This window comes from Equus asinus, chromosome 12, assembly GCF_041296235.1.
Source record: "Equus asinus isolate D_3611 breed Donkey chromosome 12, EquAss-T2T_v2, whole genome shotgun sequence".
In the NCBI taxonomy this organism is placed as follows: Eukaryota; Metazoa; Chordata; class Mammalia; order Perissodactyla; family Equidae; genus Equus; species Equus asinus.
This window is the reverse complement of record NC_091801.1, coordinates 18,644,937-18,669,745: the sequence shown is the minus strand read 5'-3', so window position 1 is coordinate 18,669,745 and position 24,809 is coordinate 18,644,937. Positions and strand designations below refer to the sequence as shown.

General features: G+C 37.7%; 1 protein-coding gene across 6 annotated transcripts in view; it reads right to left on the bottom strand.

Annotated features, from left to right (window-relative positions):
• Positions 1 to 13,642: 13,642 nt before the first annotated feature.
• The window catches only part of MYBL1 (MYB proto-oncogene like 1), a 34,286-nt gene continuing 23,119 nt past the window's right edge, over positions 13,643 to 24,809 (bottom strand). For 4 of the 6 annotated variants that reach the window (XM_014838511.3, XM_070481142.1, XM_070481143.1 and 1 more), the window contains 6 exons: positions 22,561 to 22,703; positions 22,021 to 22,135; positions 18,632 to 18,748; positions 18,439 to 18,543; positions 17,814 to 17,993; positions 13,643 to 16,277 (listed from right to left, as the gene is read on the bottom strand). In XM_014838511.3, the coding sequence (XP_014693997.1) occupies positions 16,149 to 16,277; positions 17,814 to 17,993; positions 18,439 to 18,543; positions 18,632 to 18,748; positions 22,021 to 22,135; positions 22,561 to 22,703 (789 nt within the window). In that variant the 3' untranslated portion in view covers positions 13,643 to 16,148. The remainder of the gene's footprint in view (positions 16,278 to 17,813; positions 17,994 to 18,438; positions 18,544 to 18,631; positions 18,749 to 22,020; positions 22,136 to 22,560; positions 22,704 to 24,809) is intronic. The other 2 variants (XM_014838514.3, XM_014838516.3) reach the window with 1 other exon arrangement.

Sequence of the window (24,809 nt, the reverse complement as noted above, 5' to 3'; positions counted from 1 at the left end):
GTACTTGGAAAAGTCAGAGATCTTTCTAGAACCTTCCAGCAAAACACTGTGGAGATGGAGTTTCTTATTCAAGAGCCCCAGGAGTGATTCCCAAACTTGTAGATTTTGTGGACCTGTAAGATTTCAAAAATATTGGGGGTTTGGAGAAATGATAGTCTGGCACATTTTGTCAAATAAGGATACCTTCATTGTTTTAAAAAGAAAGATTATTGTTTGAGCGCCCCCAAAATACAAAAAGCATGTTCTCAGAATAAATGACTATTCTATAGGTTAATTAAATTTTGTTTTACTTGAAAACTTATTGTGCCCACCCATCTTCCTCGAATAGGAGCATATCCTCACCCAAAACAGAATTGTCTTTCGTATAGATAATGGAGTTAGAGAAACATTTGTTTCTAATTCTTTACCCAGATCAAATGATTGATAAAAACAATCCCAAACTGAATGCTAGAATTCAGGCAATAAAATATGGGGCTGCAAAGGTCTAACAAATTCCAGCGATTCTATGTTCTTATCCTGCCCCCTCAACCCCCTAATTTGTATTGTGGCCTAGGGAAATCATTTCCTATGCCACTCTTTCTCCATCAGCAGAGCTGAGAAAACATTCACCTTTGGAACCACGTTGTAAAAAGTTACAGTGAGAGAAACCGATTAAAGGACTCAAAACCACACAAATAAGCTACCTCTAGATGAAAAGTGCTCAGCAATTGCAGTAAATTTAGATGTAATCATCACACCTACTCCCCAGATCCAGTTATGACACCCTGGGGACATCAGATACTTTCTCCTTTGGAAAGTGAACAGTAAACCATATGCAAAAGTGTGAATTACATTTACTACTTTAAATTGATTAAATGAGGTTTATCAACCACGAACTAGTGTGCCGCCCACAACCCCAGGTCCTGTGAGAGGCCAGAGAGGAATCCGGAGCTGTCTCTGAGGGCAGGAGCTAAGGGGCATGGACGCAAACCCTCGGTCCCCAGAGCCATCGTCGAGGGCTGGGGCTGGAGCACAAGGTCTGGGAACAACAGGGAGGAAAGTATTTGTTCCTGTCTCTTCCACAATCCCAGCCTTCTTTGGATTCCCCAAACTTTTTTGTTTAACTTTTCATTTTGAAATGATTTCACACTAAGAGAAAAGTAGCAAGAATAGCACAAGGAACTTCCATTTAGCCCTTTGAACCAGGTTCACCAGCTGCTGACACCAACAACCATGTTTGTGTATTGCTCTCTCTTTCCTTCTCTCTCTCTATGTGTGCACACACACACACATGCACACGCACACACACACTTTTTCCTTGAACTAAGAGTTGCAGACATCATGCCCCTTTATTTCTAAATACTTCAGTGAGTGTTTGCTAGAACAAAGATACTCACTAACAACCGTAGTACAATAATCACGATCATGAAATTTAACATTGACACAGTACTATTATCTACTCTACGAATTTTATTCAAGTGTTGCTAATTGTTGTGGACTGAATGTGTCTCCCCACAATTCATATGTTGAGGCCCTGAGTCCCCCTTGTGATTATATTTGGAGCTGGGGCCTCCACGGAAGTAATTAAGGTTAAATGAGGTCATAAGGGTTGGGCCTTGATCCAATAACAGTGGTGTCCTTAGAAGAAGAGACTCTAGAGAGCTCCCTCTCTCTCTCTGAGCAGGAGCTCAGATCAAAGGCCGTGTGAGGACGTGGCCAGAAGGCAGCCTCCTACAAACCAGGAAGAGGGCCCTCATCAGAAACTGGATTTGCAGACACCTTGATCTTGGATTTTCCAGCATCCAAAACTGTGAGATAATAAATTTCTGTTGTTGAGCTGCCCACTGTATGGTATTTCATTACAGCAACTCAAGCAGATTAATACGCTAACGGTCCAGTAATGTCCTATTTTATAGCAATTTTTTTCTGGCCCAGCATCCAATCTTCCCAGAACTCTTAAAGCACTTTGTCTAAACTCCTTCCTTTGGTTCACAGAAGGAACCGCCATGTGCTTTTGGTAAATTTTTAACATGTATATGTCCATTTCTCTCGGGAAGCTTTAAGCAAAATGAATCTTTGCTTTTGTCTTGCACATCTGTGATTGCAACACATGGCCCACGCAGGGTCTTGCACACAGGAGGTCCTGAATGAATATTTGTTGAGTGATTGAATGGAAATAAGCTTTAATTACTATCTGCATTATGGCTTGAGGCCAACCGTCACTAAGTGAACTACCTAGGTGGCATCTCGTCAAACAGGACAAATTTTCCCATTGTTCAATGGGAATAATACATACTCACATCTTATTCACGTGTATGCTCTAGTTTTTAAAAATAATTCCTTCATTATGCTCAGAGACATATAAACTCCCAAATTCCTCCAGGATAAATTTTAACTTCTTACCAACATTTTAAAGGCTCTCCAGGATCTGGCTTAATGTGCATTTCCACTGTATTATTTTTTACTATTCACTCCACACTTGAACCAAAGTGGGCCACTTCTTATTCCCTATGGATGTCCTTAGTTTTCCATTCTCTATCTTTTACTCAATCTTGTTCTTTCTGCCTAAAGTGTAATTCCTCCATCATCAGTGGTCAAAACGACCCTCTGGCATTTGAGCCCAACATGGGAGTAGAGCAAAATTCAACTGTTCTTCCACATACGCATGTATACATTTATTCCACAGATATTTATTGAACACCTACTATATTGCAGGTACCGTACTGCGTGCATACAGCAATGAAGGAGACAGCTATGATTTCCTGCCTTCATCATCCTCCTTGCCGCTACTAGTTGGCCTGTCTACCCTGAGAATTTGAGCAGGGTTTCTATTTAAGAATGGTTTGTTTTCTTGGTGTAATAATACAAAAGTTGGTCATTTGGCCAACAATAAGGCCTCACTGGTAGATATTCCAGAGTTGATAGACACATACACATTCATTATCTCATTTCATCCTAACTCAGAGATTAGTAACAAATGTATGCCTGTTCCCATCTTATGAAAGACGAGAATGAAATTCGGAGAGGTTAAGTTAACTGACCTAGATGGGGTCAAATCTAGGATGAGGATCCTGGCCTTCTGACCCCATGTCCAATTTCACTACCTCCAGAAACCAGATGTGGAGGAGGGATAAGCAGTATTAGCTCTACTTTATAAATGAGAAAACTCCTTAAGGCACAGTGGAAGCCAGGATATGCTGCAAAACAAATGCAACCTAGTGGTATTTGGAAATAAAATTCAATGTTACTTCTTCCACCAAAATAACATAAATCACATGTCAATGCCTTGAGACAAAATAAGCTATTTGCTGGAATTTATTTGAATTCATAAGTTCAATTATTGGTAATTTGGCCTTGCTTTATAAATAGCTAAAACTTAAACAACTAATATCATAATTTGTTAAACCAACAAAAAATTCAAATGCAAGTAATCCTTCTGTATCTTCAGTTCTGTCTTATACTTTTAAAGTAACTTAACATTTCAGAAAATTTGGGAAAAAAACTCTCAAAATCCACAAATTCTAGCATAACCATTGCTAGCTTGAAAGTGTCTACTTTCAGTCTTTTATCAGACACAAAAGTTTTATGTTATTACAATTATAGATCTCATGCTCTGCTTTTATTTTTGCACCTAATGTTCTATTTATACTTTTCTATGTTTCTAAATAGTCAGAAAATAGAACAGGTCTTGAAATCAGAAGACTTGAGTTCAAAACCCAGCTCTACCACTTAACCCGTATCTACAAAGGCAGATGTAGTCTTATGGGACCCAAAGCTTTTACAATTTGGGGGCCCCCTCTTTAAGATTACAAAATTGAGAGCAGAACTGAATATTTCTTTGGGATGAAAAAGGAAATCACAACACATTTCTGGAGATTTGGAGATTTCAATCTTTTCTTCTGAGATCTCTTTAGGTAATTTATCAGAAATCCTTATACAGAAATGCTGTCTGGTGGCAATCTGGCTTCCCATCCCACCCCCGACACCACGTGACTCCTACATTCACAGGGGCCTGTGCAAGTGGGGGCCCTGAAGTTTGAGTTTCGTTTGCTTTGTGGTCAACCCACGTCTGCCACTATGATCCTGGGCAGGTCGCATAACTTCTCTGGTCCTCAGTTTGTTTATCTATAAAATGGAATCATAATAGCTACCTGCAGAGGTTGCTGTGAGGAACAAATGAAATAATGCAGAAACCAGTGTTGGAACCCGTGGGGCATCGCACAGCCTGGTTATTATCTCTGTAAAGCCAATGATCCGGAGGTGGAGGCTGCGTGGGGAACACCCTACACTGCTCCACTCCTTGTAGAGACCACTTCCCTTCCCATTAGATTATTGTCATTTTTCAACAAACAGTCCTTGCCTTCCTTTCTTATGTCATTTTTAATGAATTTTTAGACCAGTAGATTTTGTTAGTTTTTACAAACCTTTCTTTAGCAATTTAGAGCTAAATTAGGAATTAGGTAAAGCAACACTTTATCTGGGTCTTCCCTGAATTATTTCTTCTGAAAACAAGGCCTAATAAAATCTGATTTTTTTTTTTTTTTGGATGCACTGAAGCAATTAGAAAAAGGTTAGAGGACTCAAGAGATTCAACGGCTCTGGCCTGTGAGCAGACGGGCCATTCATAACTCTGTAGTTTCCAATTCAGAGCAGTCTCAGATGAATTTCCTGCCCAAGTTGGCCTGCGTATGGAACAAAAGCCTGGAGATGTGTCTGTTTCACGCCCGGTTGGAGATGCACACTGCTTGGGGCCGGCTTCTCTGGTGGCCTGTATTCATCGGAGGGACTCGCCACCCTCAGCAAATTGGTCTTTACAAATCACTACAGGGAAATCCACTTTAGGCGACTCATAAATGCTTTCCTTCATACCACTGGAACTCTGCCACCATGGTTTTTGTCTTGTAAGTAACCCACAGAAGTTTCAATGAACTATTTCCTGTTCCTGCTTCCTCACCAAGAAGGTACCCTCTTCTGCGGCGAGTTTTCCAAAATGCTGTGAAAAGTCTAAGGTGACCCCTGAAAGTTGTCCCTAAGTCATTTATTCCACAATTTACAACATAAATCCCTCCAAGGACCATTTCCATGTGGCTGCATTTTACCTGATATCCTACAGCCTCTGACAAACACTAATTAGGTACTGTAAAATAATCCACAACCTGGGAAAATGTGCTGATACCCCAACAGGCAGGGGATGCCAAGAGTCTCATTCCATTTTAAACTGTTAACCTAGGTTTTAGTCCCGCCTTTGTGAAAGAAATGCTTCTGCAATTACAACCAGTCCAGCATCAGCTCAGTTACTTACCTTATATAATAACAGAGGAAGGAATGGAGAGGGAGAACGGCGAGGTAGACGGGAGAGAGGAAACTAAAAAGGAGGCTTGGCCCCATCTCACAAGCAGATCTGACACTGAGGGGCAGGAGAATGAGCCATGAACAACCTCCGATTAACTGGAGAGCGAAAACAAGAAACGAATATGCTAATTTTAAAGAGTGGGTGGTGAGACGTAGCCATTGCTTATCCAGGTTTCTCTTACTAAGTCTATTGTTTTCTTTTTCGTATTTAAAAAAGAGTATACGTTTAAAATCCTTGGAGATAATTGAATATTTATAAGCAAATTTCCTTAAATACTAAAAGTAAATGTCTAGTAATGATACATTCTAGCAAGAGATAAAATTGACCTCCAATTTTAAATTAAATTTATAAACGTGGGGAAACATATCTGCTTTGATTAATTCACTTTTGATTCTAACGTAAACTTCATGATTCCACTTCTCAAGACATTTGGCCCACCTATTTACACCCCGGTCTAAAGGCATGAGAGATTTGTACTAAGTCTTACTATTGCTCTTCCCTAAGCTTCAACCCAGACTTCTCCACATCTTGAATTTTGGCTTCTATATTCTTCAAACATTAGGCTGAGCTGAGTTTTTCTTTTTTTCGGTAACATCAATGTAACTTGATGAATGATAATTCCTAATAAGGAGAGTATGCCCAGCCCTCTGCTTGGGGAGAATGTTTCCCCCACCCACATACACGGATGTGTGTTTATTGGATAAATGAATGATTAGTAGAGAAACACTCTTCCATCCTTAAAAAAAAGTTAAGAATGAAACTAAAATAATGTACTTGGAAAAAAGAGCATTTAAGACAAAGTTCATCTTATAAGGGGCTATCTGGATAGCTTCTTTTCATTGACTACAACTTCTGAGCATTATGTAATTAATATGTTATATTTACTCCATTATTCAAAATTTGTCCGTGGACAAATGCAATAGTTCACACTATTATAATAGCCTAATGTGGGAGGCTGAATAATGATCCTAAAGATGTCAACATGAGAATCCCCAGAACCTGTAAATGTGTTACCTCATGTGGTAAAAATGACTTGGCAGATGTGAATAAATTAATCTTGACATGGCGAGAATAGCCCGGATTATCCAGGTGGGCTCCATGTAATCACAAAGGAGACAGAAGATTTGACTAGAAAGAGGAATGTCAGAGGGATGGAACATGAGGAAGTCTCCACCAACCGTCACTGGCTTTGAAGATAGAAGAAGGGGCCATGAGCCAAGGAATGCAGGCAGCCTCTAGGAGCTAGAAAATGCAAGGAAAAGGATTCTCCCCTGGATCTTCCAGAAGGAATGCAGGCCTCTCACCTTGATTTGAGCCCATTAAAACTGACTTCAAATTTCTTACTTCCAGACTGTAAGATAATAAATTTGTGTTTTAAGCCACTAAAGCTGTGGTAATTTGTTACAGCAGCAATAGGAAAGTAATACAGTAGACATAGTGTAATAATTCTCATTTTACAGAGAGATATCTAAGATCTTTCTATTTCAGACTTCTCTGATCCAAAATCATTGAGCACCATGACTTGAATAAGATGAGTTGGTACTCTTTGAGCAGGAATGACAAGATTACAGACAACAGCTGAGTGGCTGATAGGAAACCAACCAACCTAGAAGTTAAAAATGTCTAAGGAAAATCCATAAGCATCATCCAATGTAGACTATTTATTATGTTGTTGTTTTTAATTTACCCAATAACAGCCTTTGTATGCCTTTCAAGTCATTTCAAGTTTTTTAAAAAATACCTTTTCAATAAACTCTAGAGTCCTGCAGGACTTGATAATAGTAAACACAATATGTTGACAATTACAACTGATGAGGCCCTAATAGTATACGTTGGGTTTGATTTTTCTAGATTCAGTATAGTTATAGTAACAGATTGTACATTGCCGAAGAAGGTTCTGCCAGAAGTAGCCATAGTTGGTAATTAAGCACCAGGGGGTCAAAGGGCTTATCCTAGGAGCTGGCACTTCTTCTTCCAACACTCCCCAACCAGGTGCCATAGTTCTTACATCCTACTGAAACTTTGAAAAATGCGGAGGTCACGTCCAGGCACGCACCCTACACTTCTTGCAGCTGTGGCCTCCAATCTTAGAAGGTGTTGCTTCAGTAGATGCAGTAGAAGCCTGGAAAGCCTGCCTTGCTGAAGGGTTGCACAGACTGGAGATGTGTTCAGCATAGAGCCTGGACAGCAAACGCCAGCCAGTAAATAATTTTAGCCTTGTTTCATTCATATTCTTGTATTTTATCTCCCTCTCTCTTGACCCCTTCCACAGATGGGGATTTGGCTCAAGCATCATTTCCCTAGGGAAACCTTCCTGCCTGACTACGCATCTAGTTGGATTCCTTCGTTATAGATGTCCATAACACACTGTATTCCTTTCTTTCAGAATGCTTATTATGGGTTGTAGTTATATATGCATTAGGATGGTCATTTGTTTGTGTGTCTCTCTCCCTGCCAAATATGAAATCCTGTAAGATTGGAACCAGGCCTGATCTATCCCTACTAGTTTATGGCAGGACATGATCAATATTTGTTGAGTGAATGAGTGAATGAGGAAACTAGGGTGTGGACTCAGGCTCCCCTCCTCCCCCCCAACAAATACTTTACTAGGCTATAAATAAAGTCAATGTAGGTGAGTCAAAAACCAGAGGACAACACTCCAGAACATTTAGAAAACATTTGTTGAGGGCCCAATGGGAGTTGGAACTCTTCAGAAAGAGCTACAAATCCATCAGAGGAGCTAAGCTCCTCTTTAAAACCTCCTCATAAAAAACTGTAATAAAAGCTAGAATGACAACCACAAGTGAGGGACAAAGTGCAATGGGAATTCAGAAGACAAAGTAGCTTCCAGTTGTGGTTATCCTGCCTCATCCCATGAACCACCTTTCTTAATAATATTCCATACTCCCTTGCCCTTCAGTCCGTTTGTCGCATCCATTTGGCAAACGGATATGCTGTCTGCTGCCTCTGCTGCTGCACCAGATCAATGGGCCCTGGTGGCAGAAGACAAGCACAGGGCAGACATGTATCACTATGTATCGCCACTGGGCCCCTGCCTGTGGTCCTGAACCCAGCTGTTAAAAGCAAAAGCGTCATTAGGTACCTAGCAGAGGGCCTGAACTCACGCTCTCCAACCTAAAACAAGTCCTCTCTGCCGCCTGGCAGTTCTACTCTTTCCCTGATCAAATCCCCTCCCCGTTCTGCTCAAGGACTGTTTCAAAGATTCTTTATTCTCCTCAGATCTCGGACAATGCCTCCCACACCAACACTTCCTCCTTTTCTCTCTCAGTAGACAACCCTGCCTCTTACTCCACAAAGAAACTAAAGTCAAAGAATTGCCTCTGCTGAGGAGAGCCCTCATCCAAGGGCAGGCTGCCTTCCTGGGGCAGCCCACTTCCCATGACACACCCAAGGCTGTAAAGACCTGGTGTCCTTGGGACAACTCGAAGCGCCATCCCAGCCTCAGAGCTCCCCATGGAGTTGGGCCGAGGCCTTCACTGAGACTGCACGGCAGCCCAACTTCTCCTCTGCCCACTCCTGCTTCCTTCCCTCCCTCAAGTGTTGATTCCAAGAGCGCTCCCTAACACTTTTCCTGAATGCTGATCTCCATCGCAGAGTCTGCTTCCCCGGGAATACGCAGGCTTACCAGGTCTGGGCCCTCTTCTTCAGGAGCCTTCCCTGCACCGCCTCCTCCTCCACTCACCACTTCAGTCGCTCTGACCTTAGGATCTTTGAAGATGGAATGCTCGCTCCCTCCATGGGGACTTTACTCGCTATTCCCCAACCTTCTTTACCTAGTTACCTCATGCCTATCCATCTGTGAGATCTTACTTGAAACATAACTTTCTCCTGTGGAAAACAGATCAGTTTCCTTCGTCATAACCTCTCGCAGGACCATATTTCTCCCCTTCACAGCACTTAGAGTTCTGTCTATCTCCCCTCACGGAATTTAAGCATGCTGGCAGGGCTGCTTATTTTTGCTATCACAGCTTTTATGTCTGCATAGTTCCAGGTGGTCGGCCAAATGCTGGACACATTCCCTCAGGGAGCTTACAATCCACTGAGAGAGACGGTTAACGAATGTAGTAGATCTCCATTCTACCAATAAGGAAATTGAAGCTTGTGATGGGCAAGAAGAACTGAGAACTCCAAAGGCTTGGGGGGAAAAGGAAGGGAGGGAGGAAGGGAGGGAGGGAGGGAGGGAGGAAAGATTACAACCGTAACTTCCTAAATTGTTCTGATGTGGCCTGAAATAGGTAGTGTTTCTTCTGAATTACAAAACATCTTCTCTGTGAATTCCTAGTGATTTAGAACTGCTCTGCCCAGTGCAGTAGCCACTCACCATATGTGGCTGCTGAGCCCTTGAAATGTGGCTGGTCTGAATCGAGATGTGCTGTAAGTGTAAAATGCACATTGAATTTCAAAGACTTAGAAAGGAAAAAAAAAAACAATGGAAAGTACCTTAATAATGCTATCGATCACATGTTAAAATGATAATATTTTGGATATATTGGGTTAAATGAAACGCATTATTTAACTTTTTAAAAGTGTAGTAAAGCCCTCTTATCTGATATCATTTGCACTCATTGTTAATTGAGCAAAAATGTTCAAAAAACTGGAGAAGGCTATCGCCTACTAGCCCCGGGTGAACAGGGAACTTGGGAACGAAGAATCAGTGAGATGAGTGAATTAAGTGACTGTTGGTTAAGAGAACATCAACACTAAATAAACAAGATAATAACGCATTGTGCTATAGAGGCACAAAGTAACCAGTGGACCATATTAGATAGATGAACATCTAGTGACAAGTAATTTTGGTGAACATGGATATTTCAGCGGGATGGCAGGTGGAGGCAAGGGGCTGAGCGAAGGTTCCGAGATGTAATCATGGAGTGTTTCTGGGGAACTCTGACTAGTTTGTCTTGAGTAAAGGGCTCATGCAGCGGAAGAGAGCAACCTCTTACACATAAAAATTTGGTATATACAGCCATAGGAAATATTCACTTATTTCATGCAGAAATTTAGCATAAATTTACCAGAAGAAATGGGCACAACATATACAAGAGAATAATGGTGAGAAGTTCGTAGCTGAGTGCTAGCTTTGCAGACTCTTATGTGTTTTAAGTGTATGAATGGAATAGAGCAAGAATAGTAATTCATTACACTTTCCTTTGGCAGAACATTTTTATTTTCCTCTACCATGCAACATAGGCTTAATTTTTAAAAACTTGTTATTGAAGCATAATGTACATACATACTGAAAAGTGCACATAATAATAGAGCTTGAATTTGTACGAAGTTAAACACATCCATAACATCAGCACCCAGAGCAGGAAATGGAGCTTCACAGCCTACCAGACGCCCTCCTCAAGGCTCCTTTCAACAACCCTCCCACCCTGGGTAACCACTATCCTGACTTCTCATAGCATACATTTGTTTTTGCACTTTTTTTAGAAATGGAATCATATACGATGTACTCTTTTGTGCCCTATACTTAATTTTAAAGAATCAACCCAAATCTCAGATGACTGAATGACTCCCGGCTCAGCACTGTACTGTGTGAGTTTGGACAAGCCCCTGAACCTCAGCCTGTTTCCATATTCGTAAAAGCAGATTATAACAATGTTTACCTAATAGAGTTGTTGGGAGGATTAAATGACATAATGTATGTGAATGGCACATGGCTGCAGCTGCAACATTGTACCCAAACTTTTACTCTATGAACTTCCTGGGTGGTGCAAGACCCCTGGGTGATGCTAGCCCGACCAATTCTCCAAAATCCCCACTATGCAGTGACTAACCATTCCCTATTCTCAAATGAGCATCTACAAATAAAATAGGAAACAGGGCTTCTCGATTCATCTGACTTGCCGCCAAAAAGAAGACATGCGATTTCTGTTACATACTTATCTATCTCCCCTTCTAGAATATCAGCTTCCTTAAGGAAAGGGTCATGTCCTGTTTACCATAGTATTGCCAGTACCTAGCACCAGGTACTGTAGGCACTCAGTTAAGTATTGGTTGCTACTTGAACGAATAAATAAGTGCTAACTGTATTGGGGCTTAGGAAATCATGTCAGAATCTGACCCAGTCTTTTGAGCTATGAGTGGCAAAATTACAGCAGTAAAATCAGAGTAAAGTCAATCTCCCTCCCTCTTTCCCTGTGCTGGCCTGGAAAATCCACTGAAACTCAGTACATTCTGTACTTAGAACTTGAATAAGCACACCAGGTCTGAGACCTTCGGAAATAAGGGCAGTATACTACACTGTTTTTAAGACTGAGTTTGCTCAAATTCAACAGCTTTCAATGTACTAATGCCAAGATACTAAACAGTCTTCAAAAACACTCTCTTCCCAACACTTGTCAGTGATGAGTAACTTTTTTCCTGGTACATTTTATCTTGCTTTTCTACCAATATATTTCACATATTCTTGACCATATCTAGTCATTTAAAAAAACCCAAAAAACGCCGGGAAGGGGAAAGTGTAATGCCCTGATGGAATTTCACGTGGCTCATTTTATCCTCCACTACCTAATTAAAAATAAATCTTCTTACAGAGTGGGAAGTACCTCTTGAAAAACTACCATCTGATTTAGATTACAATTAAAGGTCTGATTGGCTTGCAGGCCTATCATTCTATAACTGGATAAATCAAGCAGGGAATTCCATGGTTATAAAATGAGCTAAAAGATTTTACTGAAATAATAGTTTATTGACCGTAAAGCAAAACTGGTTTCATGCAGATAACTAAGAAACCAAAGCTATTTATAATCTGTTGCACAAAATAAGCATGGTTAATTTTCCCTGAGAGAGCCATGACTAATTTTTAAAAATTCTGTCAATTTAACACTTAGATTTTCTAAGCACTACACTAGACACAGAAGTTATAAATAGCAATCCCTGCTCTTCAAAACATAAAGTCTAGTGGGAAAGTTTTATGGAAGCACTAGGATAATCAGGAAATGATTCACAGACCTGTGCCTTGAAGGCTGAGTAAGATTTTAACGGGCTGGGAGACAAAGAAAAGATTCATGCAGAGCACCCTGCAAACACAGGCACGCAGACAGGAGTGTGCGTATATATGTTCCTGGAAGATCTAAGTCCCCAGGTCCAGATTAGGAGGCAATGGAGAATTACTATTATTTAGACAACAGACAACTATGGAAGATCTTTGAATAGAAAAGATGTGATCAGATCTGTTTTCTATATTTCTTTATGCTTACACAGAAGGAGAATGTGCCTCATCCTCTCAGCAGTTATATTTCACACTGTAAATTAATAGATTGGCATTATGGTTTTGTGTGTCAGTCTCACACAATTGATATAAGCATTCTGACAGGTAAACTCATTTTTTTTTATTAATGTTATGATAGATTACAACCTTGTGAGATTTCAGTTGTACCAGGTAAACTCATTTTTGACGGGTTAATCCATCAGATTTCCGAGCCCAGAAGGCTAAAGGTAAAATGCGGATGGTGAGGAATTCCCTGGGGCAATGTAATACTGCACAGACCTGACTGGATGACCAGTTGGCCTTGCCTGGGTGACACCCTGATGTCACCACACAGTTTCTTGCTATTTCTATAGACTGGAGATCAGAGTGATTAGTGCAATAATCCAAGTAAGAAATGAAGGGATGAAATCAGAGCAGTGGCCTTACGCAGGCCAAGAATTTACAACAGATTTCAACATGAGGGGTGAAGGGTGGGCAAGAGATTTCTCAGTGGATGATGGGAGGGAAGGCAACACCACTGAGAGCTAGAACAAAGTAAGGGCAGGTACAAGTTGGGAAAAAGAAGATATGATGCATTTAAGGTGTTGCCAGAACAGTCATATGAAAATATCTAAAGGTAGTTGAAAATATGACTCTGAATGCGGTTCAAGAAAAGAGTAAAGGGGGCCGGCTCCGTGGCCGAGTGGTTAAGTTCGCGTGCTCCGCTGCGGCGGCCCAGGGTTTGGATCCTGGGCACGGACATGGCACTGCTCATCAGGCCACGTTGAGGCGGCGTCCCACATCCTACAACTAGAAGGATGTGCGACTAAGATATACAACTACGTACAGGGGGCGTTTGGGGAGATAAAGCAGGAAAAAAAAAAAGATTGGCAACAGTTGTTAGCCCAGGTGCCAATCTATAAAAAAAAAAAAGAAAAAGAAAAGAGTAAAGAGGCCAAGTTGTGTTAACAGATAAAATCACCTGTAAAGGGATTTCTAAAGGAGAAAAAAGGTCTAAGAATAGAATGTTAAGTCTTTAAGGATTCAATCAATACCATAAAACACAAAACCAAAGTGAAATGAGTGATGCCAAGTCAGCTTGTACACAGACGCTTTATTTTGGATGTTAATAGTCAACATTGAATGCAAGATTCTCTCACAATGGAAAGTTTTCCCATACATCAAAAAACTCAATTTAGTCAGGGTAATTGCTGTATTAATGTGAAAACCTTACAACAAAATGCAGTATTATATATGTGTAGTCAGTTTCCATGCAAGTATGGCTGCTACATGTATGTCTGGCAATTTTATAACATACTGAAAGAAATTCAAATGAACATAACAGTATAAAGGTGACTTAAGATGCCTGACATGTTTAAGATTAAAAATCTTCTTGCAAAAAGCAACAGAGCAGTTAACTGGAGGATTCAACCAATACCAACCCACGTATGTACTATGTCAAATAAGATCGGGCTTATCTGCAATATTTGGGATAATTTAATGCTCAAGGAAAACTATGCTTTAAAAAAATATAGCTCTTTCAAGATAGTATACTTCGATGATCGGAGACTATGTACATCCAAACCAGCTAAGGGCTAAACTAAACAAAACAAAACAAAAAACTATTATGTGCTATTAGTTCAAGGTAACTGAAATTGAAACGATGCAGTATGATTTTGCTACAATCATTGGTTTTACAAAGTGAAATTTCTGTGAGAAGTTCATTAATCAGGAAGCAATCAACATACTTAACAAACATGCTAAGAAGATTCAAATTGGTTCATCTATTGGTTATCAACAAGGCATAATCTTAGTACCATACATTTTCTTCACTTCTCACTACATATAATATGCAAAAACAAGCAGGTGGATTTAAATAGCTTAAAACCCTTTTAAGTCTGACTGTTCAAGAGCTAGGCATGAAAAGAACTTTTTCCATTTCCATTTCTATTAACATAAAAACATCAAAAAATCTTAAACTGTTTTTGTTTTAAGACATAGTATTTTGGTATTTGCAAGAATTTGTCTGGTAATGGTTGATTCCATTAAGTTAACTTGAGAACTTGCCATCATTTGCTTTTCATCTTTTCACACAGTGCAAGTGGTGGTCGCTCTTTCCTTCTCTCATAGCAGCAAGCCGATCCTGCTACTTTCTATAGCAGCATACTTCAGGAGTGGAGAGGGAGAGAGTGTGTCAATTATAAATAATTAAAACTACAGTGTACAATTCTATTTACCTGTCAGTGTTTAAGTTGACAGCACACCATTATATGTCTCAAAAAAATTACATAAAATCTCTACACAAAAGCAAATAAAGACATTCTTTCAGGAAGAAATAAAATAAGTGCAAACACCTAAAACAGGCAACTGAAGCAACTGTTGTAACCTGTAGAGAAACACAACATTTATAAAAGGACAAAATATTTTTATAAATAAAAGAGAATGTTCTCTACTTCTGAAACATGGAGTAAATATAATAAACTTCTAAGTGCAGACTGTTTTTAGGGACCAAAGTACCATATTACTTTTTAAACAAAATGCAAAATTTTCAAACACATATACAAATCACCAGATTAATTTATATGACCCCCCCATATAATTTAAAAAGAAAATATTAAAAATATTATTTAGTACATTTTTAGAACTACTTTATAACCAACATGATTTAAAGGGCATAGTGCAATATTTAGGCAGATGTGACATACAGTATAGATATTGTATTCTTTGCAGCTATAACATTACTGTTTCATACTTAAAAGTCGAAATTGTTCTTTACTGTGTTAGCTGTAATAACAGGAAACAACATTAGCTTCTAGACACCCTGTATAGGTATAAATATCTACATTTAAGCTTTAAAAATGAAAATAAATTATAAAAACAGACTTTTTTCCAATTTACAAAGTTTTCCTGCTCCTACATACTGTACAATACATTCAACAAAACTCTCAGCTCTTCTGAGATTTAAGAAGAAAATACTGTCTCTTCACTAATAAGTAAAAAACTTTTTCAATGTTTTTGTTTTTAGTACTATGCTCAAATAAATACATTTAACACTGTAGTTAATTTTACCATTTTTGAAAAATACCAAAAATTAGTAGTGCAACTTTCTATCCTTCCTTTAAATTCCTTTCCACTGTGTTTCTTTGTAAATGGTAGCCTAAGGAAATTAGCACAAGGGCAAAAAGTACTTCATAAAACCGTGTGTGCTTCCCATACACAGACTAATTTCAGAAATCATATATACTCATAAACCTATCTAAAACAAAACTGCAGCATCAAGAGAGTAGCAACATATATCTTCTGAAGAAAATATGTGAGAATTCACCGTTGGAATATCCATGAACATTCTGATATGACTTTCCCATCTTGTTCTTTAAAAACAATTTTTAAAAATCTCAGCTCTTAAAAAATAAACTATGAAATTGCCTACCCCTGACCTAAGTGGCTTAGCTTTCTGCCTGCCCAACATGAAAAAAGGTGCAAACCGTTTTAGGGCTGTATTAAAACTTTAAAAACAATTAATTGACAAAAATTTCATTGCAACCTAATTTAGTATAGAATATAGTGAGGGAGTGGGCATTTCATCAGTTTTAGTAACAATTACAGTATGAGAGCTCTTGACGTGCTGCTGGTAGCTGTATAAGTACTCAAATATCTTCTTGCTTGTTCAGTCATGATAAGCTGATCTTCTGTCTTCCCATAAACCACTGTTTCCCATTCACAGTTTGACTAGAACGAAAATAATAATAGTGATGTGAAAATTACTAAAATAACTATCCATACTACTTCACAATTAGACTTTTAAAAGTCTATTCTTTTATTTTATTTATTTTTTCGGTTTTTTTTTTTTTTTGAGGAAGATTAGCCCTGAGCTAACTGCTGCCAGTACTCCTCTTTTCACTGAGGCAGACTGGCCCTGAGCTAACATCTGTGCCCATCTTCCTCTACTTTATATGTGGGACGCCTACCACAGCATGGCTTGTCAAGTGGCGCCATGTTCACACCCAGGATCCAAAGTGGCGAACCCCAGGCTGCCACAGTGGAACGTGTGTACTTAACCGCCACGCCACCGGGCCGGTCCCTAAAAGTCTATTATTTTAATTGATTGGATATTTGATGATAAGTAATTATTGTAAAAATGTTTTGATAATGGCATTGTGATTCTTCTTAAATAATGATGCTATGTTTTAAAAATACATACTGAAATATTTATGATCAACTTTTTAAAAAGTCAGTTTTTCAGTTCTCTATATTGTTTACAGGGCTGTGGAGGCAGTTTCGAAGTTTTGTTCCCACAACTCCCCATCAAATCAAATCAGTCTTAACATGGAGAAAATGTCAGTCTTTATTGTTTCAAAACTTTGCAAATGATTTAAAGAGAGTATGTAATGTCAAAAAATGAGCCAAGAATCCTTTATGTCTTGAAAATTAGGAAATATATTCATAAAACAAAGTCAAGTTTACATTTGTTTCATTTGTTTTTTCCCTTATTATAGAGTAAAGGTTACTACATTATAGGGATGAGCTACTTTGTGATAAATTTTTTTGAAAAAATCTGTGTTAAACACTAGGAAGTCAAATCATTTAAAATGGATTAAGCAAATGTGCTACATGGTTCTTTGAAGAGCAGCAGCTCAAGACAGAGATGAGGTGGCCATATTTAATGGGCATATTTGACTGAACACCCGTGCTGCAGTCATTGCTACAAGTGTAGAGAAGAAAGCTTCCTCCGCAATGAACTCTGAAATTCTCTGGATTGAATTTTTAAGAATGTAGTACAAATTTTTCCAGCCTTCATTTGCAGCTACATAATGGTTGCATAGAAACAGAAAAAATAATTTTGTTTTTCAACTTCTGAGCCAAAAAGTTCACTGGAAACCATTATACCAACAAAATCAAGCTGAAATTGCTTCCAACCACTTACCCTTTCAAGATAACAATTAGGGCTATACATATTTGTCATGGGAGAAGAGGTGTCAAAAGTGGATTTAGATATCTTTAGTTTAAAAAGGAAACAGTGCTTAAGAAATCACCAGAAGAGTCTTTGGCTACAACTCCAATTGTTCAGTTTATATGTGTTCTGATGAATGAGTCTCTCAAAAACCCAAATGTAGTTTGAATGACAAAATAATGGTGAATTTTTAGTTACTGTTACTGTCGATTTCAAATTTAAAAAGAAAAAGTATAATTTGTAATCAGTAAGCCCAAAGTGATAATTGAATAAACCACAACAAAAATCACTAAAAGAAATTTATAAATTCATACCTGAAGATTCTTTTCCAATGTGACAACTTTGGAAGTGTTAGGGTTTGGTTTCTTTTTATTAAGTGTATATGTTTTGTTGGTTGAATTTATATCTTGTTTTTCAGGAGTCAAGTTGCACCTATTGTCGTGTATTTCCAATAATGGTATCATTAATAAAGATGTTGTAAATATATTTTCTGACTAAGAGAGAAAAAAGAAAGAGTAAAATAAAATAACTAATTCAAAAATGGAGACGAATAGAAGGACTACTGAGTAAGTGGTAGTGGAAGCCCTGTTCGTTTCCCTCCAAGAAAGCTTTTGGCTCTGATGAAACTTCTAGTATGTAGTAAAATTAAATATTTCATAAATGAACCAAAGATAAATACTGAAATTTAAAGTCTTGAGAACTACCATTTTTTGACATCATACTTAAGAGAGCCAACTCCTCTCAAAACAAAACGAATACAAAAAGCAAGGAAGTAAATAAAATATTTTCTATAGTTAATAGTTTCTCTCTGAATTAAGCAGAATACTACTAAAGGAAACTTTCTATGAATTTCTAATGAACTGACCACACAATGAGTAAGAAACAAGAACCACTAGGACTTAAAACAACCATTTTAGTCAAAAAAAATTCTTTACACACCTGCATGTCTGAAATGTCTTCAGTCAATAGTTGAGTACCTGGTTCTTCTTTTTCCCAGTTATCTAAAACCAGTGATTTTCTGACTTTCTTCACAGAAGCAGTATGCTAGAATGAATGATTTACAATAGAAACGTTATGGGAAAGTCACTTGGACACAATAAGACTTTTATTAACAATAATATTAAAGGATCACCTCTTGTTTACAGCTTTTGCAAGCAGGTTCATCTTCCTCTTTGAGGAATATGTCTGTTCCAGTTTCTTCTTTTAACACTTCCCGAATATCTTCTTCCAAGAAGGCAAGTGGCTGTGACTAAATTGTTTTTAGAAGGGTTTTTAGAAAGTCTTTTATAGCAATTCCTTTTCCTCCCCATATATAGAAACCCATCTTTTATACTTTTTCATTATTGGCATAATTTTCTCCCAGTCTCTATAGATACCTAAGTTGAATAAATTAATTAACTAATCAGATTTATGGCAAAAATAATATTGCACATTGCAAGCACTGAATCAAGTGTAGCACTTTCTTCACTTTAGGCTATGAAACAAAAATCATCGTTTTGGGGAACTTGTAGTTCCTGCTTCAATCAGAATCCTCAGAATTAAACAGAAAAGAAAGAAATTAATCCCCAAATATCTTTATATAAAAATAGGAAAATAGGAACTGTAGAACTAGCTCTCCTTCTACTTTTACTGTGCTTATTATATAGTGTGCAATTACTAGTTAACATGCTTCTCTTACCACTAAATGTGTGAGCTACTTAATAGCAGCAATCACATCTTTTTCCTCTTTATATGCATCTTTATACACCTAGCCTTAAGCTTAGAGCTGAGAACGCTGTTCAAGAAGCGTGTGTGTGAGTGTTGGTTGGAGTACAGGAGGGTGCATGTCTATGTGAGCACGGAGTGTGGGAGGGCAGGATACAGAAAGATACTCGAGTGTAGGCTGAATAATAAAATAGTCTCAAAATATTATTCATCTAGCTTTCTATCAAATAGCTAAGCATACTGTAGACCTCAGAAAAAAAAATTTAATTACACCAAACTTAACACCTACCATAACCAAGATCTGCTTTAAAAAAAAAAAAAGAAGGTAATCAGGGGCCAGCCCCATGGCCTTGTGGTTAAGCTTGGAATGCTCCACTCCAGCTGCCTGGGTTCACGCATTTGGATCCTGGGCACGGATCTACACTGCTCATCAGTTATGCTGTGGTGGCAACCCACATATAAAGTAGAGAAAGACTGGCACAGATGTTAGCTCAGGGCTAATCTTCCTCAAGCAAAAAAAAGAGGAAGATTGGCAATAGATGTCAGCTCAGGGTTAATCTTCCTCAGCAAAATCATCATCATCATCATAATCATCATCAAAGCTCCACTAAATAAAAGAACAAACTGGCAGCACATGATGACCAGCAGCTCATGTTCTCAGTCAATGAAGCCAGGGAGAATAGCTTTCATATATAAATGATATTTCACAGCACTTACAAAAACTTTAAAAATGGAAATAGAATTTAAAAGTGCTCTTATTTACAGCCTGAGACATGCAGGAATTATGTCAATATTTCTGTTCATTGTTCCAAGAGCTTTTGTTTTAAGGATTACATTTCATAAAGAACACACATTAGGTGTTCTTAAAAAGAAATCTAGAATCTGTTCCCCCACCCCTTAAGAATACAAATGCCCTAGAGAAGTGGCTAAGATACAGAAGTCATTCACCACCAAGAATTATTCTCTTAATTGTCTTAATGTGACAAAAAGAAGAACTGCTGCATTTAATACTTCTCAGGTTTGATACTACCAAAATTAATGGGTTTATATTTAAAGGACTATTCCATGGATTTTAGTCTTTTAAGTAACTTTCAATAAACATTAGAAGAATCAATGTTTATTAAGAAGGCAACAGATATTTAAGGCAATCTCTGAGAAGTGCATTTGACTCACAGTAAGATACACCAGAAAGCTAAGTGGTCAGCATATAGCAGGTACTCAGTAAACTGGAGGAGGAGCAGGAAGAATGAAAAGTCAGTTTGCCGCAAAGAAATGTAGGAGTCTATATGACATTTTAGAAATGTTAATTACTAAATCATCATCTTCCTTTTTTCTTAAGTTGTTGATGAAAATGATCTGTTTTTGCAATGGGTAAATTCTTCCCAAATATGAACTGACAGGAATTCTAGGTCACTTTAAACCTAATTTCTCATGCACTAATATTAAAATGATGCTTTTTATTCAACTTACATGTTGACCAAATGACCCTGAGGCACTACAGAATTTTTAAATGTCTTCCAATCATTGTTTATTTGCCTAACTCCCAATCAGGCTCTACATTCCTATGAGGGCAGGAACCATACCTGACGTGTTCAATTACATCCCCAAAGCCTAGCCCAGTGCCTGGCACCTATTAGGCACTCAATATTTGTTGAATGAATGACGAATCTTAAAAATGAATAGCAAAATACTGAAACATATTACTTAAATCAATTAGGTAATTCCATACAATGGAATATTATACAAACATTAAAAACTATGGGATAAATATATATTCATTAACATAATTAAATTTAAAAAGACTACAAAATAGTACATAAAGTGTGATCTCACTTTTGTTATGTATCTATGCATACATAAAAATTCTAGAGCGCTCTACAGAGAATATAATTGTCAAAAAGACTCGATCAATCCTACTATGTTCCCTATAAAACAGTATTTCAAAGAAAAGGAAAAGACCTGAAGATTTTAGAGTGTGACATGCCTTTTGGTAGAAAATTGATTAAATCAAGCGAAGTTATTAATGAATCTACCCAAAATGTGACTAAAAATAGAAGAACAGAATTAAAGTGATCAACATTATAAGCGACCAATATTTTAAAAATCAACGTTTATTTCTAATAACCTAACTTGTCATAAATCTATATCTGCCTAGAATGAGAATGCCCATGGCTCATTTAAGGTACTTCAAGGTTGACAATATATATGAAACCACAGATAACACCACCCACCTCCACTCATGAACTACTCTTGCTACCACTATTATTAAAATAATAATAGTAGCAACTGAGCACATACAGTACTACTTGAAACTTAGTACCAGTCCCTTTATTTCTATTACCTCTTTTATCTTCACAAATAACCCTTTGGGATGTGTTTTATGATCTCCATTGAATAGAAGAGGAAACTGAGCTTTAAAGAGGTATACTGATGAATCAGTTTCATAAATATTATAAGGAAAGTGCTTATGTATATCAAAATATTACAATTATTTTATTCTACTGCAGGTATCCACTATTGAAACTACTACAAGGTGGACTTTAGTATTAAGAAAAGGGTTCTGTTGACATTTGATTTGATTTCTCTAGATGATATTAATATAAAGAGAATAAGAATTCAAAATAAGCCAAGTAAAGGTTTATTTACACAAGTCAAGGAAAAAGATTAACATAAATTCAAACTCATAAACCAAAGTATAAAATTTTTTATCAGTCTCAGTGAACATCTTTTTTAAAATGTTAAAAATCAAGGATAAAAATCAAAATTCGCATTTTACTAAGATTAGGAAAATTCTTAAAAAGAAAAGAGTATACATACCACAATTTTAAGAGGTCCATATTTTTTCTCCTGAGCAGCAAGTGCATTTTTAAAAGGCGTAGGAGTTCTTGGTGTGGTACCCAGTATAGACCTTCTAATAGTAGGTGTTCTGAACCTATCCAATCATTTAAATATTTGTATTATAGTCAAAATTTGACTTCATACGAATTAAGAAAGCAAAGCCATGATAAAATCACATCCTAAATTTTTCTTGCATATACGCATGCTTTATTAAACATTCCAAGACTATTTTAAAGTATGCCTGCCTAAACTAATTCTTATTCTAATCAATGATCTTAAAATAGAAAAAAGGACTAATGTAGAAAAAAGGACTAAAAATGATATTTTGCTTGAGATCAAAGTTTTACACTACATTTATCTAGTTTTCAGTCTCCTGGGGATAAATCATGATTTTTTAAAAAATTCTTATGTTCCATATGAATAGGGATTATGATATATGTATAAATGGACAAAAAGCTCATCTGCCCCTGAAATTATGCTTCCCATTTTCTCTAACACAATTATTTAATACCTACTTACCCTACATTTTCCTTTTGATCTTTGGGGGTTGTTTCTTTATGAAGAGGAGCTGTAATGAGAACTTTCTGCCCACAAATAGGGGTTGATGTAAATGAAGGATTTTCTATATTAATTTGTTCATTTCCAGGGCATGTGTTGAAAAACTAAAAAAAAAAAGTTTAAAAACAATTCCAGAACGTCAAAATTCCTACACAAATATTAAACTGCTAAGATTTTCAAATTACTTTCCCATTCCTCTTAGGAAAGGATCATCAATAATACTACATTTACAGTCCAGTCCATGAAAATTAAGCTCCATGAGGGCATGAATTTTTGTTTTGTTCATTGCTGCCTCCCCAGCTCTTAGAAGAGTTTTCAGCACATAAAAGGCATTCAAGAAATAGTAGTTTAACAAATATTCAAGTTACAAAACACAGCAAAAATTTTAGAATAGTATATTATTAAATAGGAATCTATACAAACCATAAACAGCTGCTGTTTTAAATGTAACACTTTTCTACAACAGTATAACTGAAAAAAATGTTTTATTATTTTATTAATAAACAATCTTAAGTATCCTTTTCTATGAGAATAGTTTGAATTCAGAATATAATAATAATGCTTTGCTGATAAGAAATGCAGCTTTCTGGTAAATTTGCCTATTTAGAACATAGCTCAGAACCTTTGAACAGCCAAACTTGGTATCACGGAGTCCATTTTCCGAATGACACAATTTACTCATTGGATCTTAACTTACATACAAGTGTGAAATACTAATTTATTTTTGTAGCCAACAGATTAGAAGCAGTTGTAAGAAGTGGAAATTGCTTCAAGGCTACATATAACCGGAAATGAATTCTAGCTCTATCACTTGTGGCTCCTAATATGTGCTATAATATACTTAGCCCTAAGACTAGCAGTCAGTACTCTTAAAACCCTGCAGTGACACCTATTAATTATAGGATAAAATCCGAGCTTTCTGCCATGGGATATAAGGTCTTTATAATCATGCCTCACCTTCTCGGCCACTTTCCACCTGGAATTTACACTTCAACAAAAATTACTAGTGTGCAAAACTCCAAAAATAGAAAATTGCTAATGTGCCCAAGTCAGTTTCCCCTTCCTCAGGATGCTTTGTAACTCTGAGGGCTGGGGTCAGGGAGGGGGTTCACTATGCACACTGCAGACTATGTAAATGGCATCCCCTGAAGCTTGAGGACACAATTTTCAGAGAATACAGTGGTTGTGTACTGCCAGACCCTCCCCATCTTCCCAGAGTGAAAATAGCTCCAATAATATCCCAGCATCCTCCAAGTTTATTTGTCCATTAAATTTCCTTCTCCCATAAAACTTATTTTTTATTTTTGCTGAGGAAGATTGGCCCTGAGCTAATATCCACTATCAATCTTCTTCTTTTTGTAATGTGAGCCACTGCCACACATGGCCACTGACAGATGAGTGGTGTAGGCCCATGCCTGGGAACCAAACCTGGGCCGCTGAAGCAGAGTGCACCAGACTTAACCACTAGGCCACCAGGGCTGGGACCCCATAAAACTTTTTAACCTCTGTCAAGACACTTTCAAGCAAATACCAGCTCCACCTCTTACTAACTGACCTTGGACAAATTGCTTAACTTCTGAATTTCATTCTGCCAACCTCCTATGGTTTTTTGAAAGAGGATTAACTGAGATGCTGTAAGAAAAGTGTTTAGCAGCCTGGAACACAGTGTTCATTAAGAAAGACAGTATTATGAGCCCAGCCCCGTGGCCTAGTGGTTAAGTAATGCATGCTCCGCTTTGGCGGCCCGGGTTTGGTTCCCAGGCATGGACCTGACCTACACCATTTGTCAGGAGCCATGCTGTGGCAGCGACCCACATACAAAATAGAGGAAGACTGGCACATATGTTAGATCAGGGCAGATCTTCCTCAAGCAAAAAGAGGAAGATTAGCAACAGATGTTAGCTCAGGGCAAATCTTTCTCAGCAAAAAGAAAAAAAAGAAAGCAAGATACTATTATAAAATAAGACGTACAGTTTGACCTAATATAAATATCTGCCGCCCAGGTGCATAACTACAGGAGGAAGCAGGTGGTTCCTGACATTCCCAGAAAACCTTCTGTCACATGAAAGTCTTACAGTTAGCAGCTATCTATAGATATGTACTTCATATCTGCTGAAGAGTTAGTCAGGAATCTGGACCTCAGTCTCAGCTCTGCCGTTAGATAACTTTAGGCAAATCATTTTACCTTTCTGGGCCTGTTTCCTGCTAAG